The sequence below is a fragment of the Bos indicus x Bos taurus genome, chromosome 2 (genome assembly GCF_003369695.1).
Source record: "Bos indicus x Bos taurus breed Angus x Brahman F1 hybrid chromosome 2, Bos_hybrid_MaternalHap_v2.0, whole genome shotgun sequence".
In the NCBI taxonomy this organism is placed as follows: Eukaryota; Metazoa; Chordata; class Mammalia; order Artiodactyla; family Bovidae; genus Bos; species Bos indicus x Bos taurus.
Window position 1 is genome coordinate 31,014,332 of NC_040077.1, and position 16,421 is coordinate 31,030,752.

A 16,421-nucleotide genomic window follows, 5' to 3' on the forward strand; every position below is an offset into this window, starting at 1 on the left:
CCTAAATGTTCAACCCAAAACTGAGCAGGCAAAAAGGAGACTACTTTTGATTATTATTTATTATTAACTATGGTTTTATGACGAGTAAAGGATATTTCCAAAAATTACTGTAGGTTTGTGGATGAAATAAATCTTTAGGTAATTCTCTTGACTCAATTTTTCCTGTTACTGGAATATCAGCCATAGTGAGTGTTCTTGAGCAAAAGTAAAAAGTTCATGAGGATTAGTTCACGAAAAGTTTTCCAGGCTTTTGGTGGGGGAAAAAAAATCTAACTAGATCTTGTGGTTTGTCTCCAGGTTTAATTAATACATACTCTCTTCTTCTTTAGGAACAACTGAGAATTAATTGTAAAATTCAACAAATTCAGACATTAAATTATTAACAAAAAATAGAAAAAAACATAGTCCCTGGCGATGTATGTAATTTTACTTAGCAACGACTTTTTAGTTTTAGGAGTAAAACAATATATTATTAGTCATTGAAGAAAATCTGATTATTTTTTCTTCACAAGCAGGGCAGAATTAAATGGTATTGGAAAATTACCTTTTACACAATGTTTGTAAAGATTCCCTCTTTTTCAAAGCCATTATGGAGACTTTGAAAATGATGCTTGACTGAAGGTCCCAAGAATGGACTTACCCCTCTGGAAAAGGCCCTGTGCTCTGTTTTCAGAATCTGGAGAGCAATGGGAGAAAACCGCTGGCTTCCCATTTCTATTAGGTTCTCCCTGCCTTCCAAATGTTCTTTGTGAAATTGAATGTGAGACATTTCAAACCTATCCTGACCTTCAGGGAACGATTTTGGTGCTTCAGTTTATTTCTGCTAAAATAAAAAGTAGTGCAAGTTTAGATGGAAATTTTTGTATATCTTCCTAAGATAAACCATCTTTTCCTTGGCCTGCTGGATGCCCCTCTGCCTTACCCTTCAACCACCATATAATTAATTTCAATTTCCTATACTGTGTTCTTAGTAAGGCTCTTTCAAAATTAAAAGAGCATCAGGGTTGTTGCACAAAATATGCTGAGGTCAAACCAAATAGAGGTGGTTTATATTTTTCTCCATTCAGTGAATAGTCCATAAAAAAAGAGTTGTTGGTTTCAGTCACATTCTTCATGCCTCGGAATAGCAGCCTCGTGGCCTCACTGTGTGGCTACCTGTTCTTAAAGTGAGATATCCCAAGTCAAGATATGGATATGCATATCCAAAAGATCAGACTAAGGCCCTGAGAGATTGTATAACCAAAAGATTGTCTGTTTCTACTTGCAAGATAAAACCCAGAAGTTTTGAAAGAAATGGCTAGATTTTAAAGGCAATCTGTAATGGCTGAATCTTTTATTTTTGCCTTTTGAATCATACAGCAATTTGTGAGAGTCAAACATTTGATAGCTGATTGAAAATAAATGAAATGTGAGCGCATTTCGGTGGAAGTAGGCCAGTTGCTAACATTCTCTTCTATTTCTGAAAGTTAAATTTCACTATTTAATTGGATAAAAATTAAGAGCCATATTGCCATAAAGGGGAATTTCTAAATAAGTTCATGTTATCAGAGGGGAAATGGCCATTTGCGGGGCTGATTCTGTCATTTCTTATGAGTTGTATTTTCAGCTAACCCTGAAAACTTGACATTCAGGTACCATGTCTTTGACAACATGGTTCTTGGATCAGCGTGCAGCTTCCACAGCATTGCGCCAGGCTTCTGCTACAGCCAGGCATGTTTTCTGTGGCTGAATTAGGCCTGGAGAATGTTGCATCTTCAAACCTGCTTTCCAGTGTGCATTTGTAGAGCATAAGCCATCATCCCTCTGTAGACTCAGCAGTTTCTACAAGGGATGGAAGAATCTACCTTAAGTGTCATAAAATATTGGACGGGTAGGGAGAAAATAGTACAAGGAAATAAGTGATGAGCTTGTACTATGTGGCTTTATATGGAAGCTTTCTACTGTTATGTCTATACACCTCATTACATTTTTCTGACTAATTTAGAACAAGTATTAATTTTAATTATTTAGTATAGTCACCAAGTTCCTTAATGTGGAAAACTTCATTTCAGGTTTATTTGGTTTTTTGTTTTTTATCATTGTAGTATCACAGCTATGGCAATTTAAAAAAAGTAAGTTATACTTTGTATTTATCATTAGTCACTTGCTTTTAAATTAGTTACATGCTTTTAAATAAATTTGGAAGTCATTTTGGTATGGCTATGATAAAATGTATCACAAATTACTCTCTATCTGAGTATGAATGCCAAAGTGTTGAATTTAAATAGAAGTGTTTAGATTGTGAAGATAGTATCATATCCATGTACAGAATTTTAAATGCTTAAGTAGTTTGCTAGGATATAAATTTTAAAATTTAAAAATACAGGAGTAAAATTCTGTATGTTTCCAGTGACTAAAACTTATCAGGCCGTATATCTTAATTGGTAAGTTGCTGCAACTTAATAAGAACACAGTCTAAGTTTTAATTTATAAATGTAGATAAATTCACAACTTTAAAACGTTTATATAGTTGATATAGTATTTTTATAAACTCATAGGATAAAGTGTATGTACTTTTGTATGATAAAAATGGGGCCTAGGGGGATTATACCATGAATAAGCTTGACTTTCCAACTATCAAGATTAGCTTTATGTCAATTTCCAATGAAAAGGAGCCTTCCACAAAGCACTTTTTAGTGGCAAGAACACTAGCCTGCCAACTATTTTTTAAGCTTAGGTGCATCAAGTCTCTGAACATTCCTTAAGGAGTTTTCCAGAACATAAGATTGACGAGTTTATACTTAGCAAAACTCCTGGATAACAGTGAAGCAATTCTTCATGTAAAATGGGTTTTGCTCATTTGAGAACAGAATTTGTTGTTATTGTTTAGTCCTTGTCTGTTTCCAAAAGACATGCTAAGCTTCATAATGCCAGGCAGACGGAGGTAAACTAGTTCACACACTGACCCTCTCTGCTTTACAATGTACATAACCTCCATAGACATTTAGAAAATTGAAAGTATTTATATTCAAACATATTAACCACATTCACAAAAGTTCACAATCTAAAGACAATACCAACAACAAAGATACAGCCAGAGGTCAATATTTGGTAAACAGCAGAACTGTCATTCAGATTAATGGCTACCATTACTTGTGCTGTGAAGGATTTGCTTTAAATTAAATAAGTATTTGTCTTTAAATATAAGACTCTTGTATAATATATGACAGAGAATTATAATGCAAAAAATTGAACATTTCACAACTGTATTAACAGTGGTAAAATAAGAAGTAAAGGGTGAGTATATTTTCTAAAGTTTTCAAATGGAAAAGTATATGTGTATTTTTGTGTATATACATATATGCTTATTACTTTCTTCCTTCAGATTTCTTTATTGAATGTCTGCCAATATTTTAGAGAAACATTTTGGAAACATACTTTTACCACTAAAATATCATTAATTAAATAATTTTTATTCATTAAGAAAATGCATTTTCTAATAAAATTAAACCTTCTGTAAAGACCACAACTGAGTTGTGTATCAAAATGAAGAGATCAAATTATCTAAACACTATAATTCTCTCTCTCGGAGAAGGCAATGGCACTCCACTCCAGTATTCTTGCCTGGAAAATCCCATGGACGGAGGAGCCTGCTGGGCTGCAGTCCACGGGGTCGCTAAGAGTTGGACACGACTGAGCGACTTCACTTTCACTTTTCACTTTCATGCATTGGAGAAGGAAATGGCAACCCACTCCAGTGTTCTTGTCTGGAGAATCCCAGGGCCAGGGGAGCCTGGTGGGCTGCCGTCTATGGGGTCGCACAGAGTCGGACATGACTGAAGCGACTTAGCAGCAGCAGCAGCATAATTCTCTCTATAACAGTAATAACAAAATGCATTCACTCATTCATTTATTCATTTTTCATAAATTCAGCCTATTTAGTGTCTATTCTATGCTTGGATCTTTTGGTGTATAAATATGTGTATGTGTGTACATTTGAATATATATGTGTATATATGTACATAATTATACAATTTTATGTATATATATAAAATATACATATATATATGAGAATATTTAGTCAAAGAAAACAAGTATTATGGACAAAATGTTATATAAAAATTTAACATGGAGAAATCATAATAAAGAAAAGCTTCATGGAGAAGGGATTATGACCGGGCTCAGAATAAATTCTTCAGCTTGGATTGGCCAAGAGGAAGAAGAAACATTAAGCTTTTTATAACTAACCTCAAAATAATTTGGTTTCTTATTGGTTTTATTTATACAGTGGATATTATTGTTGCCACTCAAGAAATGTCATAGTGTCCAACCTATAAACCAGTAAATCTGAAAGGGAAGAGTTATTTAGTATTTTCTCTGATTTACCAGAATCTACTGCAATTTTATTCAGTAGTAGCTTTCCTGGGATTTTCTTACAAAAATAAAGACATTCTGGCTGTAAAAAGTGGAAAAATTTTGAGGGAAGAAAATATGTCTTGAACTTTCACCTCTACAAAAAGTAGAGGATTTTAATGGTAAAACTTTTTTACTATAATGATCCGAAGAACTATCAGCCATAATTGATGGCTTATTCTCTCCTTAGCATACTTTGGACATGGAGATATTTTATTATAGAATTATATCTTGACTTAGGGTAACTTTCATAGTATATTTAACTGGACGTAGTTAACCTCATCCTCCAAGTAATACCACCGAAAGTATCACCTGGATATTACTCTTCGGGGTTCACATTATAAAGTATTAAACTAACATTTGCATGGTGATTTCAAAAAGCTAAGAATTTTGAGTCAGATATCCTCTAATACGACCTGTTTAGGTAGTCATTCTGGTATTTTTCAGTAACATGTTAACTCTTTCAGAGAGCTAGGGCAGAGGGACCCTACCTCTCAGTTACTAAAGTTAATGGGGCCTTTGAAACCATTAACATGTCCTTATTCTTTCATTCTAAAAGCTTTACATTGCCTGGTTGTGCTATATGTCACATCTTTGCATCACTTTTCATAACGAATTCCACATCCATATTGTCTTCCCAAGTGTTATTAGAGTTCTTATAAGATATTTATTCTTGCAACACTAAAGTGGCTCTTCTAGCCATGTGACATGTCACAATGATTTATTTAAAGGAAAAATTCACAGCCTGATCACATGTTGAATTCAGAATACGCTCCTAGTGAAAGTCTATATAGATTCTGAGCAGTGTCATTCATGAAGAAATTTCCATTTCATTTAGAATTCTTTGGCAAGTACTGAATTCATTTAAGCAGTTCAAAAAAAAGAGAGAGATCCATCATTTTTCAGCTTGTAAAGTAAGAAGAAAATTATGTAAGCCAGAGAAAAATATAGCACAAAGTTGAAATATAATGACTGTGACTAATGTTAATCTGCTGCTCTTCCTTTCTAAAATTACAGAAACATGAACTGTAGTTATAGACAACTGGTAATGTTCTTTGCCCTCTGAAAATTTCCATTGGAAGAGTGGAAATAACAATTTGATTTGAAGCATTTTAATTAATATAATCAGTTGTGAATGTCAATATACCAAACTTATCAAACTATTCTCAATTTGGCCTGAGTGTTAATGTATGAAATTATTTTCACATGGCATCCATAGACAAACAGAGATCATGAAGTTAATCAGTATAATCGCTCCTTTCCAAATCACCCACACTGAATGCTCTCTAACCATTTTCTGTCTGAATCAAGTTGGTAGTTATGTTGTTTTGAATAATAGGACTTTATGTTAAATTATGAGTACAAAATTATCAGGACTGTTAAGAGAGCCAATACTATCACTACCACCACCATTTTTTTTCACACCATGTCCGAGCATTTTCAAACTGATGGAATAAAAGGGAAGAAAAATCACATCTTTGCAATGCGGTTTTGTTTCCAGAAATTAAATGCAACCAGCTCATCTGAAGGAAGTACAGTTGATGTTGCTCCACCTCGAGAAGGTGAACAAGCTGAAATTGAACCTGAGGAGGACCTTAAACCAGAAGCTTGTTTTACTGAAGGTAAACTAGCTCTAAAATGTTAAATCCAATCTCCCCCTCTTTCCTTACAGACTAAATATACCTCACTTGAACAAAATATTTCAAAGAAACAGTGAAGGCATATTTATCTTTGTTTTGCTCTTTTCTTCCAAAAAGTTCATTTATCTGTATTTCCTGATTATACTATAGTAGTTACTGTGCCTGGACAATAAGATAATTTGACATGTCCTTTTTTTCATCCCAGAATGCGGAGAAGTGAACCCTAGGAGATAAATGGTATTCTGGAACATCTTCTCATTATTGACAAAGCAATCCCTTCAGACTTCACTGGCAATGTTGTGATTTGATTTATAGATGCCGCAATAACTATACCCCATCTCTTACAGCTTCAAATGTGGTTAATTTGTGCTGTGACCAGAGGTGTTGGGGGATATAGATGCATTGCAGAGCCTTGGCAGGGAGACCAAGTTATTTTCACAGCCACCAGTACAGTGTCCAGCACACAAATCAATAAAGATTTGCTGATTCAATGTGATTGGACTGAATCCCATAAGTAGTAACTTAGACAGTTAGAGCCCAAGAGTGGATGGAAGTTAGAAATAATATGAAAGCGAAGAAGGGGAGGACAAAGGAAGAGAGATACTGACTGACAAGATGAGTCATAGGTGTGACTAAGAAAAGCTCTGAGGTTGAAAATAAATAGCTTGGGAAAACTGACAGAGGATGAGACCCAGGAAGACAGAGGGATTTTCCATGTGAAAAGAAGTGAGTAAAAATCCAGGATCACACAAAAAATGAATAAACAATTTGAACATGTAGTTTTTCCCCAAACCTCAGAGATGTCCTTATCTATGATTGGCCTTGAGGCAAAGAGAGATCCTATGCAGTGTTCAAGAATGGAACTGTTTGTACTCAGGTAACTCTCGGTAAAGTAATTCCTTGATTTCTAGGTAGCTGGCTCATATGTAAGTCTGAGAATAATTCCCTATACAGGAGGGAAGCTGAAAATAACTACGAAATGAAGTAGCCAGTTACTATATAAAATGATGATTTGAGACTAGGATGGGGAGGGAGCAGCAAAGTTAATTTCTTCCTACAGAAGATGGAAATATATTTTTCTAATGTATTACAATGTATGCTATCTTTTAGGATGTATTAAAAAGTTTCCATTCTGCCAAGTAAGTATAGAAGAAGGCAAAGGAAAAATCTGGTGGAATCTTCGGAAAACCTGCTACAGCATTGTTGAACACAACTGGTTTGAGACTTTCATTGTCTTCATGATTCTTCTCAGTAGTGGTGCTTTGGTGAGTGTGACACATATTGGCAAGAATCAGGTTCTAGTGAAATAGCTTTACTCAAAAAATACCAGAAGCATACCCTTAGTTTAAGGAGCAAAAAAAGAGGTACATCTACACCTTGCAGAGCTTGGCACCCAGGGTTTAACTGTACAAAATTCAGTATGGAATAAATCACAACCATGAACAGCCAGATGGAATTTCTCATCTGGTGTTTTTCTAATAGATGTTTTCCTTACTGAGACAACCATTTATAGGGATATTCTGTAACTACATTACCTACCATGTCAAATCCCATCCAATTCTCCCTAACAGTCATAATAATATTTATGGACTGATGGTGGATTTTTTTTATGTCTAATTAATTTATTCTTTCAATATGAGCCAGATTATTCAGAGCATCAATGAAAGGAAGGTTAGAATAGGCCAAGTCTATCCCTCATTAACAGAAATTCTGGTTATTTTCTGAGTTTACATTGCTTCTCTAAAAGCATGTCTTAGTAGTAATTGAGATAGAGATTATGGGGTGAGAGGCAGGGAAGAAAGCATACACTAAATCAGTAAAGATGTTGACATTTCCTTGCCAATATTTTCCATTAGATTCAGTCTTTAGATTTTGTCTGGTTCCATGTCAATCTAACATTAGCCAATATTTCTCAAATTAGTGCTTTGTGCCAAGTATACTACTTGCAGTTTTATCAAGTGTTTGGTGCAGGCAAGCCATTCAAGTAAAATAAAAGCATTCTTGATTCACAGGCTTTTGAAGACATTTACATTGAACAGCGAAAGACTATTAAAACCATGCTAGAATATGCCGATAAGGTCTTCACTTACATATTCATCCTGGAAATGCTTCTCAAATGGGTAGCTTATGGATTTCAGACATATTTCACTAATGCCTGGTGCTGGCTAGATTTCTTGATCGTCGATGTAAGTATCCCACGTGATTTTTATAAAATTATTTTTAAAAAGGCAAGTGTGACATTTCATTTATTTCTATAATTAAAACTTTGACTTTAATTAGAACCTAGTTGCACTAATTCTGCCACAATTATGCAACTACCTTTTAAAAACTACAATAAATACAAAAATGAGGAAAGTGTCATGGGAAAGCAGTAGAAGAGGTCCTAACAATGTGGACAGTGATAAAAGAAAACAGACAGAGTTGTTCTATGCCACGAGCAGACAGCTCTTCTTCTTGTGAAAGTTAAGGGTCTCAAGGTAAGGAATATCTAACAGTCTGTTCATTGACAGGCGTAGCTCATTAAAAGCTCAATTGAAAAAAAAAAAGTTTCCCTAGGAGGTAAAATCAAGACAGCTTTGGGGCCAGGAAACTGTCAGGATTGCACTTTAATCCCTTACTAGAATGCATGTTGCTGAATAATGTTAAAATAACCTATTTACTATATTCATTCAGCCACAAGTCCACAGAGACAATAAAATGTATTTCCATTCTTACATGCTGCTAAGTCGCTTCAGTCATGTCCGACTCTGTGCGACCCCATAGACGGCAGCCCACGGGCTCCCCCGTCCCTGGGATTCTCCAGGCAAGAACACTGGAGTGGATTGCCATTGCCTTCTCCATTGTGTGAAAGTGAAAAGTGAAAGTGAAGTTGCTCAGTTGCGTCCGACTCGTAGCGACCCCATGGACTGCAGCCTACCAGGCTCCTCCATCCATGGGATTTTCTAGGCAAGAGTACTGGAGTGGCTTGCCATTGCCTTCTCCATAGAGAGGCCAATGCCTATCTCCATAGATAGGCCAATGCCTATCTCCATTGCATTCTTACATAGGTAGTTAGATATCCTAGTAGCTAATGGAATATTTACCAGGCAAAGAGTTAGATGTAGAAGTCCTATTCTGAATCGGATTACCATGAAGTGAGTAGTCATGGGAATTGTATCAATAATGAGACCTGTCTGACTTGCAGCATACTTTTTTACTATAGCAATGGAGAGGCACTGGGGCAAAATTACAGTCAGCTGATCTTTTGTAGTCTGTAATATTCCACTGCACAAGGCTTCTCAGTCTCCCTCCTGACCCCCAAAAAGGTGCTTTAAGCACTATCTCTAGCTGTTTCCCAATGATCATAAAGCACCTTATTTTTAGTTCTAACACTTGTCACTGTGAATCAATGATTGCTGTATCTGTTTATTCATTCTTTTTATCATCTTTGACAAGTGTGGGCCTATCTAAATGCTACTCCTCTTTCTCCCCACATATACACTCACAGTTCTATAACCAAAATGCACGTTCAACCCTTTGAGTTGAGAAGAAATCTGCAGTCAAGTCACTGTTAATAAATCAGAAATGACTTCCAATTTTTCATGTCTGGTCTTTAATGAATAATAGAGAAGAATCTCGGTGTTGTCCTGAAGTTTCCAAACAGAGAAGTTTAATATTTTTGTATTCTGCAGCTGGAATGGACCTTAAAGAGTATCTAGACTTTATTTCGGAGAAGGCAGAGGCAGCCCACTCCAGTACTCTTGCCTGGAAAATCCCACGGACAGAGAGGAGCCTGATGGGCTGTGGTCCATGGGGTCACTAAGAGTCAGGACTGAGCGACTTCACTTTCACTTTTCACTTTCATGCATTGGAGAAGGAAACGGTAACCCATTCCAGTGTTCTTGCCTGGAAAATCCCAGGGACGGCGGTGCCTTGTGGACTGCCGTCTATGCGGTCGCTCAGAGTCGGACATGACTGAAGTGACTTAGCAGCAGCAGCAGCAGCAGACTTTATATACACAGTTTTCTGAACAGTTTATTGTAAATTAAAGCCTCAGTATAAAGAATTCTACTCAAATAGCACAACTACTTAGTAACAAAATTGAGATTAGTGTCCTAATTTCCTAATTCTCAATTCAGTGCTCCTTTGCCCTGTAGATTTCTCATCTAACTGGTACAAATGTTATATTTATATCTTCATACTGGCTTTGGAACTCAGCATTTATAATCTCTAGCTTTTCCCTGAAATGATGGAACACAAAATATATAAGAATCTTCTCCAGTTCCAAAAAAAAAAAAAATTGTCAGGTATGATGATCACTTACAAAAGTGACATAACTTCTCCAGAAAATTCTCAAATTTCCTGTATTTTAACTTACTGAAAAATTTATATTCACTGAAATACTCATTACACTGTACTTTATTTCCATGCATTTCTCTCATATAGAAAGAATAAATATAATGCAAAAATCTATCAAAGTCTTGTATCATATTTGAATCCTTAGAAACCTAATATAGACACTTAATTATCTAGTGAATAATGTCAAAGAATGGTGCCCCCCAAGTTACTTCCCTTTCAGTACATTTAGATTATTAATAGTAGAATGGAACTGGGTACCTCTGGGCAAGTTATGTTATAGTAAATGAATCTATTTTCTTCTTTTTCTCAAAGAAGGGACTAAAATGCATGAATTAATGTAACCTTAACTAACAACTTAATCTCAGACCAGTGGATCCAGTAAGCTAAAGTAAATGTAGAGTTAAAATAGTTTTTGAAAGTACAAGTAAAACATGCTTAAAACAGTTTACAGTCCATCAGGTATAATGCTTTAACAGTCACAGAAGGCTCAATAGGAAACAAAGCAAAACTCCCCAAACTGAAGTATATATGAAGTAACTTCAAACTAGAAGAAACAGGCTTTTAAACTTTGAGAAATTTATCTATGTACAAATGTAATCTCTTCAATTCCCTACCTCCAAGTAAAGATACTATGCATTCATTAACATTCCATTAACATTCATTCATTTATCTAACAAAAATTCCAAACACTGGGCCACAAGCTATTTTAAATAAAGGAGATATGAATAAGACAAATCAAGCTCTATTAGATCTACAGGATTTAACACTCTAGGAGAAAATGAAATAGACGGTAAAGATGTAAACAAATAAAATCCAAAAATAAGATAAAAGCAGTTGATGATCACTGCTATGAAAGAAAACAGGGTAATGAGATAGAGAAGGACTACAGAATGGGAGCCGGAGGAGAGTATTAGCCAGAGTGTCTATGGAAGGTGTCTTTTTGGAAGATAAATAAGAAAGAGTGTCTCAGTCCATTTGATCTGCTGTAATAGAGTATCATGGCTTCCCTGGTGGTGCAGTAGTAAGAATCTCCCTGCAATCCAGGAGACATAGCTTTGATCCCTGGGTTGGGAAGATCCCCTGAAGTAGGAAATGGCAACCCACTCCAGGATTCTTGCTTGGAAAATTCCATGGACAAAGAAGCCTGCCGGGCTACAGTTCATGGGGTCACAAGAGTTGGACATGACTGAGCACACATACACACTCAACAGAATATCATAGATGTAGTGACTTATAAACAGTAGAATTTATTTCTCATTGTTCTGGAAGCTGCAAAGTCCCAGAAAAAAGCAGCAGATTCGATGTCTGGTGAGAGCCCACTTTGTGATTCATAGGCAGCAGTCTTCTCAGTGTGTCTTCACACGGAGGAAGGGGCAAACAAGCTCTCTGGGGTGTCTTTTATAAGTACAGGCACTAATCCCACCCAGGAGGGCTCTGCCTTCATGACCTAATCCCCCCAAAGACTCTGAATACCTTCACACTAGGGACTAGGTTTCAACATATGAATTTGAAGGGCACATAGACATTGTCTATAACAATGGGCCAGTCATTTGAATACCTGAGGGAACAGAAAAAAGCAATCTCAAGATCCTGAAGTATGAGCCAAGGACACTCAAGAGACAGAAAGAAAACTGTTGTGCTTGTGTGTGATGAAACACGGGCAATAGTAATAGATGCTGACTTCAGAAAGAAAGCCAAGGGCCATGGTAAGAAGTTCATGTTTTACTGTTATTTAATGTGCGCTTGGTCACTCAGTCGTGTCCAACTCTTTGCAACCCCATGGATTGTAGCCCGCCTGGCTCCTCTGTTCATGGAATTTTTCAGGCAAGAATACTGTAGCATGTTTCCTTTTCCTACTCCTGGGGATCTTCTCAACCCAGGGATCGAACCTGTGTCTTTTATGTCTCCTGCACTGGCAGGTGGGTTCTTTACCACTGTGCCACCCACGAAGCTCCAATACTACATCATAGCCAAAAGGCCGAGAATGTAATTTAATGTATACTGATTACGGTTACAATGGGAAATTCAAGGGAGGGATGGTGAGCATGGATCTGTTCTACTGTTCTTAAATGATCACATCTGGCTATGGAGAAGGAACAGCAAAAACGTCAAACCAGGGAGACCAACGAGGGAACTGTGTTAATGGTCTAGGAAAGAGAAGATTATGTCTTAGACTAATGTGGTTAAGACTTACTGGTAACTGGATGTATAGAATGAAGAAAAAGGAGATTCAGAAAAGATTTTTTTCAGTCTTAACAAATGGGTAGAGGATGAAACCATTTACTGGAATCAGGAAGATCAGAAACAGGCTTGACAGGGCAAGCAGATGGTAGATGGAAGAGGGATGTACTAAGTTTGAGATGCCAATTAGACGTTGAAGAGTATATCGTGAGGTTTACACAAGTCTTGGGTTCTGAAGAGAAGTTAACACCTGATTATGAATTGAGAACTCATCAGGAAATAGATGGTTTTTGAAGTCATGAATCAACTGGATTAGCTCACCTAGGCAGAGAATGCAACATGACAAACACAAGAGCCCAGACCAAACTCTAAAGACACTTCAACTTTTAGAAGTTACGCAAAAAACTGCTGCTGCTGCTAAGTCGCTTCAGTCGTGTCCGACTCTGTGCGACCCCATAGACGGCAGCCCACCAGGCTCCGCCGTCCCTGGGATTCTCCAGGCAAGAACACTGGAGTGGGTTGCCATTTCCTTCTCCAATACTTCTCAGTCTAGTTTACTGGTTCCTACAAAAAACTAGGAACCAGTAAACTAGACTGAGAAGTAGCAATTAGAAGAAAAAGGAAAACAGAATATACATGGTATCGTAGAAGTCCAGAGGATCAATTTAGTCAAAGGCTGCAAGGAAGGCAAGTGCCATGAGTACTGAGAAATTACATTCGTTTTGGCAGAATGGACATCATTGGTGTCATGGTTAAGAGATACCATGGTAGAGTGATGGGAAGAGAGTTCTAGAAACATTGGGAAAATTGAGGAAAGAATGGAGGCGAGGAGACAGAGACAGCAAGTACGATAATTCTGGTTGGAATCAAGTCAGACAACTTGAACCATGTCTTTCTTCGCCAGAATGCCATACTCGATGGACCACTTTTTCTGATTCTGTATAACTTTTTTCTCCTATCCAGAGACCAAAAGATACTATCTTCATATGAAAACCAAACTATCCTGTATTATAACTATACAAGCAATATGTTAGATGCTATTATTATCCACAGAATGAACTGAACATGTATTAAGTTGATCATAGTTTATGGAGGGGGGGGGGAATCACATTTCTTATACTCCTTACAGATTTTTGTATAAATTTCATCCCTAAGAAAATACACTGGGCATCTATTGTGACAACTTCAAATTTGGTTCTAAATTATTGTAAGCTGCTAAGTGTCCAAAACACACTCCAGGTAAAGATTCGACTATCATAAAATATTTATTGCCCGCAAGTGATTTCCACTTTACAGACAGCACAGGTTGCTGATGTGGCTGAAATGGATGCTTGATATCTGCTACTCAGACATCCTGCTTGCTCAAGTGCTCCTTAGAATCCTCATCAGCTGCTCTGATGAAGTGAACAAAAGCAGAACAGGGACATTTTCTGATTCTAATGTGTATTTTCAATTGTTATCAACATCTAGAATCTGGTAACCCCCACCTTAGTTCTTAACATTTATTCTTGACATAGCAGCATCCTCAATAATGAAGCCAGAATTGTTATTGCTATTAGTAGCCACAATAAGATGCCTAGCCCTTCCTGTGGGAATAGCACTGATTAAGAGCCTTACCTAACAGTAGAGAAAATTGGTAACTCTGATTTAGTGCTTATTGTGTACAACTGTGGCTAAAATCACTTTATATATGTTAATTCACCTAATCTTCAAAACTCTGTAAGTTAGAAACCATAATTAGGCTCATTTTACAGATGAGGAAACTAAGGCAAACAAAGGTTGTTGTTGCAAACACAGTAAATAAGAAAGAAGCTTGGTGGCTCAGATGGTAAAAAATCTGCCTGAAATACAAGAGACCCAGGTTTGATTCCTGGGTCAGGAAGATCCCCTGGAGAAGGGAATGGCTACCCACTCCAGTATTCTTGTCTGAAGTGGACAGAACAGCCTGGTGGGCTACAGTCCACGGGCTATGTCCACGTGGCTACAGCTACAAGAGTTGGACACGACTGAGTGACTAACACTACTAAGAAAGAGGCTAAGCTGGTTTTGTAACCAAGGAATCTGGCTCTAATGACCCTGCTTCCGAACCCCCTACATCACAAATCTCATTGTCAGTATCTCTTTTAAATAATATATTATTAATCCTCAACAATCCTGTGGTGTAAATCTTAATATTACCTCTACTTTGCTATTAATAAAATGAGGTTTATAAAATGAAATTTAGAGATGTCACACAGCTATAAGTAACAGAGATACCTTTATCTAGCACTGTACTCCTTCTTTGTTCTGTGATTTGCAACAGAGCCCAGATAAATTTAAAGGTCAAAAAGTTGACACTAGTCAAAAAGTTCGCACATTACACTCTGAAGATGGCTGCCTTTGGCAGCGGTGAATGAAAACAATAAGATGTCTTACCAATACATGCTGCTGCTGCTGCTGCTAAGTCATTTCAGTCGTGTCTGACTCTGTGCGACCCCATAGACGGCAGCCCACCAGGCTCTCCCGTCCCTGGGATTCTCCAGGCAAGAACACTGGAGTGGGTTGCCATTTCCTTCTCCAATGCAGGAAAGTGATAAGTGAAAGTGAAGTCACTCAGTCGTGTCCGACTCTTAGCGACCCCATGGACTGAAGCCCACCAGACTTCTCCATCCATGGGATTTTCCAGGCAAGAGTACTGGAGTGGGGTGCCATTGCCTTCTCCGCCCACCGTGAATTTTACCTGCAACTCTTGTGGAAAGATTTGATTAAAGTAAAAGAACTTTGAGATAAGAACTGGATAGTTATAAATTACTGTCATTTTCATATCAATTTCTGGTCTCTCAGACATAGTTCTATGTAAACAGTCTCGTATGTACTTTGGCTTTTTCTGCAAATGCCTCCTAGTAGGAATGACTCACTTTTCTCCTTTTTGGGAAGTGTCTAATTCTTTTACCATTATCAATGTATTAACAAGAAAAAATTTTCGCTGGCTAGGTTTAAAGAAATAATCCTATTAACAGCATAAATTCTGTGTTGCATTTTTTAAAAGACTATGAGTTTTAGCACAATTCTGGTCTTTCCTTAAACCCCATTCACATTTCTAATTGCCTCCCAGATAATACTACTGACACTCCTCCTGACCGAGTACATTCATTACTTTTACGCTTCAATCATGCATTTCTTCCTGAATGTCCTGTTTACTCTGGTAGTACTGTCTTTATGAAGCTAAGCTAAAGGTCCTGTCTTCAGCCTCTCCCTCTTTTACACCTCACAGTCAATCAGCAAATTCTACTCCAGATTACCAACTGAAAAATGAATTGGAGGTCTGAACCCTTCTCTTCAACACCATATCAACACCACAGTGACTAGCTGGACCAAGCAATGGCTTCCTAGAAAGATCCACATGGCTCTTTTTTTTTTCTAAAAGCATTCCCGTGAAAGATTATACCAGCTCATCACTGCTAAGATTATGAGCATGAAAGTGAAGGCAGATTAGGGTTCTCGTGTATAATATTAATAATGACTAATCTTTGCCTTAATTCATTTAATCATCACAACCACCACTGAGGCATCCACTGTTACGATCTCGATTTTGTAGATGAAGAAATTGAGACACGGAATAATTCCTTAGCTGTTAATTTATTATATATTGGGTTGGCCAAAAAGTTCAATCAGAAAGTTCATTTGATTTTTCTGTATAGATATATGTTCATTATATTGAATGTCAAAAACAACTCTTATTTTCCTAGAAATAACAATAATTAAACCTAAGGATAAATTCCCAATTATTAATACATACCCCATAAGTAATCATGCTATCAATCAGACCGGCACTCAAGTATTTTCCCAGTAGAGTGAGTACTTGACTAAAGATGATATATCCATTAGTAA

At 37.0% G+C, this 16,421-nt stretch overlaps 1 protein-coding gene across 12 annotated transcripts in view; it reads left to right on the forward strand.

The window, feature by feature from the left end:
• The window catches only part of SCN3A (sodium voltage-gated channel alpha subunit 3), a 121,271-nt gene that overhangs the window by 87,524 nt on the left and 17,326 nt on the right, over positions 1–16,421 (forward strand). For all 12 annotated transcript variants that reach the window (XM_027558931.1, XM_027558961.1, XM_027559030.1 and 9 more), the window contains 3 exons: positions 5,894–6,014; positions 7,143–7,297; positions 8,045–8,218. In XM_027558931.1, the coding sequence (XP_027414732.1) occupies positions 5,894–6,014; positions 7,143–7,297; positions 8,045–8,218 (450 nt within the window). The remainder of the gene's footprint in view (positions 1–5,893; positions 6,015–7,142; positions 7,298–8,044; positions 8,219–16,421) is intronic.